Raw genomic sequence first — 5,113 nt, forward strand, 5'->3', positions numbered from 1 at the left:
GGCACTCAGGCTCACCTGGCGCCTCACTTCCTATCTCGGGTTCCTAGTGAACGCCGAAAAGTCGCACCCGATACCCTCGCAGAACCGTACCTTCCTCGGAGCGGCTCTCGATCTCCGCCCACCGAGGGGACTAGCCCGCCCTACGGAGGACCGCGTACTGAATCTTCTTCAGTGCGTGTCCCTCTTTCTCCCAGCGGCTGTGGCTCCGGCAAGGGCTTGGTTCAGGCTCCTTGGCCTTATGGCCAGCATGGTGGACTTGGTGGATTTTTGTCGACTCCGGATGCGGCCAATTCAGCTCCATCTGCTGTCTTTTTACCGCCCTCGACACCACCCTATCCACCTGCCGGTACCCACTACGCCCTGACTGATCCCGCACTTGCGGTGGTGGCTGGACGAGGCCCATCTCACTCAGGGGCGCGTGTTCCGCCCCCCTCAGCCTTCGGTGACCATTGTCACCGATGCGTCACAGCAGGGCTGGGGGGTGACCCTCCACCCGCGCCAGATCGCGGGACAGTGGGGCCCGGAACACCGCTCGTCCCACATCAATGTCTTAGAGTTGATGGCGGTCTTCAATGCCCTTCGGCATTTTCAGACTGCAGTGTCGGGACGCGCGGTTCTGGTGCGACAATACCACGGTCGTGGCTTATGTCAACCGCCAAGGAGGCACCCGGTCGGCGCAGTTGTGCGCCCTGACTTGGGAGCTCCTTCACTGGTGCATCCGCCAGGGCGTTGCTCTGTCGGCAGCCCACATCCCGGGGGAAGAGAATGTGACAGCCGATGCCCTCTCCAGGGGCTGGATTGCCCCGACAGAGTGGTCCTTGCTCCCTCAGGTGGCACAGACCCTCTTCCGGCTGATCGATCGACCCCACGTAGACTTGTTTGCCTCACGGGCAAACAATCAGCTGCCAACGTATTGCTCAAGGGTTCCAGACCCCAACGCATGGCAGATCGACGCCCTGTCGATTCCGTGGGAGGGCCTCCTGGCTTACGCCTTTCCGCCATTCTCACTCATCCCCCGGGTGTTGACCAAGATAGAGACCGCCCACTGCCGGGTGCTCCTCATAGCCCCGTTCTGGCCGCGTCAGCCGTGGTTCCCTCGACTCGTGAGGCTCCTGGTCCACCGCCCGGTGGTCCTGCCTCAACGTCCGGATCTCCTTTATCAACCCAGTTCCGGGATGATTCATCCGGCCCCGAGGGAACTCCACCTGACGTGCTGGGTGTTATCACCCAGTCGCTCCGCACAGCAGGCCTTTCACGCCGGGCTGCAGAGCTTGCCGCCCAGTCGAGGCGTGCCTCCACTCGTAAGGTCTACGATTGCCGACTACGCCATTTCTTTAAATGGTGTAGACGGCGATCTATACGTCCCCCCAGTGCTTCTCTGAGGGACGTAGGGGATTTTCTTCTCTACCTGTACGAGAGTGGGCTAGCCACCGCCACGGTCAAAAATTACCGGTCGGCCATCGCAGCCATTCATGAAAGTTTTCCCGATGGCTCCTCGATTTCTTCCAATCAAGCGATCTCTCAGCTGGCGCGGGGCATGTTTGTATCCCGGCCTCCGGTACGCAAACTTGTCCCGTCTTGGGACCTCCAGAGTGTCCTCTCCACTCTAGCAGGTCCCCCATTCGAACCCCTCAGCAACGCTCCTTTGCTGCAGTTGTCGATAAAGGTTTCCTTTCTGCTGGCGGCTGCTACGTCGCGCAGACGTAGCGAGCTCCACGCCCTGACTTTGGCACCGGGTCACATTCGTTGGGAACCCGGTGGTGTCCGGCTGGTTCCTTCCGCAGGTTTTCTGACAAAGAATCAGTCTGATTCTTTTCAGCCTCCGGACATTTTCGTTCCAGACTTAAAATCCTTCTCTGCGGTTGCGGCTGAAAGGCTTTTGTGCCCTGTCCGCGCGCTTAAATGGTACATAAGCCGCACCAAGCCTATCCGCTCTGGCCATCACCAACTATTCTTGGCCTCGACAACCCCTCATCAACCGGTAACGTGCGATACCATAGCCCGCTGGATCGTTACCGCCATCCGCTCCGTTCCGGGCGGGTGGCCGGCGGCCGAGGGCAATATCCACGCCAACGACGTACGCGGGGTGTCGTCCTCTTGGGCATTTTTTAAAGGTATAATCAATAGAGGAGATAACCAAGGCAGCCTGTTGGAAGAGTGCTACAACCTTCTCACAGTGCTACAACCTTCTCACAGTGCTACATGAAGGACGTACTCCAGACTGACGGCCAGGCAGGCCGTGCGGTGTTGCAGTCGGCCTCCCGCGAGTCATCCTCCCGCTAGTCCTCTTCGCATCAAGTCTTCACCCTCGGTGAGTTCTTGCCTGTATGCCATATATTTAATGCCACTGTCTAACATTGATAATGTTTTTTCCTTGTCCTATGGGGACGACACCCCCCGGGTCGTGTGCGGACAATGTGGCCCCCATATTTTGCGTTTCTTATCTTGCAACAGCTGGTGCCTCCTTCCGGTCGCGCCTCGTTGCCATGACGCCATAATAATTGTATGATGTGCAATAGTCCTGCGTATACCCACCGCCTTCCAAAAGGGTGCTAGTCTATGCAATTGTAGTAATTTGCTCTACAGGTAAGTAGAGTGACGTAGACTGCCCCCCCCCCACAGTAGTGTGGGTAGGGTCTACGAACGAATACTTACCTGTAGAGCATCCCTCCCGCCTGCCCCACTATACTTGGTTCTTGTATACTTGTACGTATGAGTTTCCGAGAAAGAGGGCGATTGCGCATGGTGTTCGCGCGGGTGTGCACTGGGCGATGGAGGGCGCTGTTGCACTTGTTGTAAAAAAGTCTTAGTGTTACCTAGCGGCGCATAGGGAATATGCAATTGTAGTAATTTGCTCTACAGGTAAGTATTCGTTCGTAGACCCTACCCACACTACTGTGGGGGGGGGGGGGGAATTTAAACTTTTGAATGCGCAGGTGGTGGGGGATGTTGACAAATAATTTAACAGCAAAGGACAATCAAAGTCCGGGAATAAAAAAAAAAATTTAAATCGGTAATCTCCAGCGATGTAAATTTTCCTTGTCTGTCATTTACTTCCGCACGACACTCATGAATTTTCCGATCGGATTGTAAGATGACCTTTGACATGAGACGTACCCCCTCAAACGTCTGCTTGTAGTCAGGCACCCTCAGTGTTTTTACGGAACGCGCGATCAGCACATGTTTTTCTGCGCGATCTTATACTCGGGCAAAATAATTCTGTCAAGAAAATGACGTTGGCATTTACTGCCGTTCGACAATCCATCGGACAGCTCCAGACGAAAAACCAAAACGTCTTTCAGATGATTATCAATGGAAAAACTTCAGAACACTAGTTTTTGGAAACTAAATCAACTTCCGTTGAGGTAAGTTTGATGTGGATGTGGTCAATAACAATAGGATGATTAGTGGTAACAATGCAACCCAAAATCACAATAGTATAGGTGGTAACAATGCAACCCAAAATCACAATAGTATAGGTGGTAACAATGCAACCCAAGTATGGGTGTTCTATAGTAACAATTACTTGCCCATAGTCAGTAGTGATCAATAACACAGACATACTTTTGGGATCCCTGTTCACAAGCTATTCCAGCAACAACAGTTAGGTTTTACACCCCTGGTATCAGCATTTATTGTGTAGCCCACTTGGAACAAGTATACAGCAAAGCGGAAAACCAAGATTATCAAAGGAGAATACGTAGTACATGTAGTACCGTAGTTTTGGTGACATTGTTAGAAAAAAGGGACCCCTACTTGCAACATCAAGAAACCCAAGGCATAGCTTTATCAGTAAACCAGGAGGGTCAAATTGTGTGGAAAAGTAATAAACCAAAGCAATTTTTAACATCCATCAATGCATGGACATCATCCCTTTTAGTCTATATCCATATATTTGAATGCACACCCTAGCCGAACACAAGAGTTACTCGAAAACATGCATCTGATTAGAACTGCCGTCGGGTTTTGGTGGTCATATTTATGACCAACAATTTAGGGCGAGAATGCAAGAAAGTCCACAACGTTGTTGGGCGATGGTAGATAGTGAACTTTGGGCACTATACATGACACCATAACCATTTACTGGCAGTAACTACACTACCGGAATACGACCACGTGGATTTAGTAAAGACGCATAATTTTGAGATCAGACAATATTAGTGGCAGTAGCAATAGTACATGGGAACGATGGAAGTCCTCCGCGTTTCAAATTTACGTGAGACCACACCGAATGTTGTGATTCAGATATAATTAATAATCACGACAATCAAATCCTGTTAGAACAATGAAAAGGCGTTTATCAATTAATTAATTAATAATTACTTAATCTGTCCGTCCGTAGGTATACAACATGTGGAATGCTGAAAGTATAACACTTTCATCAAATAAAAAGGTACCTATTGGATTTACTAGCAAAACGAACAAACAAACAAACAAACATGTGCTAAATACAGCATCAAAAAGTATGTGCTCGTTGCTGCTGTGTTTCTTTCTCTTACTTTTTTCAGAATCAATGACAACATGGATAATGGGCGATTCGATTGTAGCCAATGCGGGAAAGAATGGAGACCAACTACCTGGGGGATGTCGCACTATCGGGTCCAGTCTGTCAGGGGCAAGGTGTGCTGACCTGAACAGTCAGTTACGGAGGCTGATTGCACAGAAACCAGGCTCCGACGACACTTGTTCTCCACATAGGGACCAATGACATCCTCAAGAGTCCCACATGGGAGATAGGTAAACGGGTAAAAGAAAATATTAAGGGTATCCACCAGCTTTTGCTCACACTAGTCAGCTATTTTGATCAGATTAGCATACGCAGATGAAATTAAGAAATGTTTTTTACCTGCAGGTAGCAGGTAAACATGGTTTATACGTTTGACATGTGGGAACACAATGGTTACAGATGCGCTCAGAATATAAGTGTTGGCTAACACGCTATTTTAGTGGAACGTGCAACACAATCACGATAAACACGGTCGTAAACCTGGAGTGTTAATCTGTTCACCACACAACTTATGACAATGAATGCATTTAGTGAACAATGGACAAAGTTATCGCAGAGCGCCGCCATCGTTTTCATAGTGTTATTGTAACACGCTCGTTTACAGTT

General features: G+C 50.1%; 1 protein-coding gene across 1 annotated transcript; it reads left to right on the plus strand.

The window, feature by feature from the left end:
- The first annotated feature begins 559 nt into the window (after positions 1-559).
- On the plus strand, positions 560-4,708 carry LOC117303973. The gene is made up of 2 exons (XM_033788443.1): positions 560-2,114; positions 4,509-4,708. Exons 1-2 carry the CDS (start codon positions 560-562, stop codon positions 4,706-4,708), a joined length of 1,755 nt encoding a protein of 584 aa, XP_033644334.1.
- Positions 4,709-5,113: the final 405 nt, after the last annotated feature.

This window comes from Asterias rubens, chromosome 20 (genome assembly GCF_902459465.1).
Source record: "Asterias rubens chromosome 20, eAstRub1.3, whole genome shotgun sequence".
In the NCBI taxonomy this organism is placed as follows: Eukaryota; Metazoa; Echinodermata; class Asteroidea; order Forcipulatida; family Asteriidae; genus Asterias; species Asterias rubens.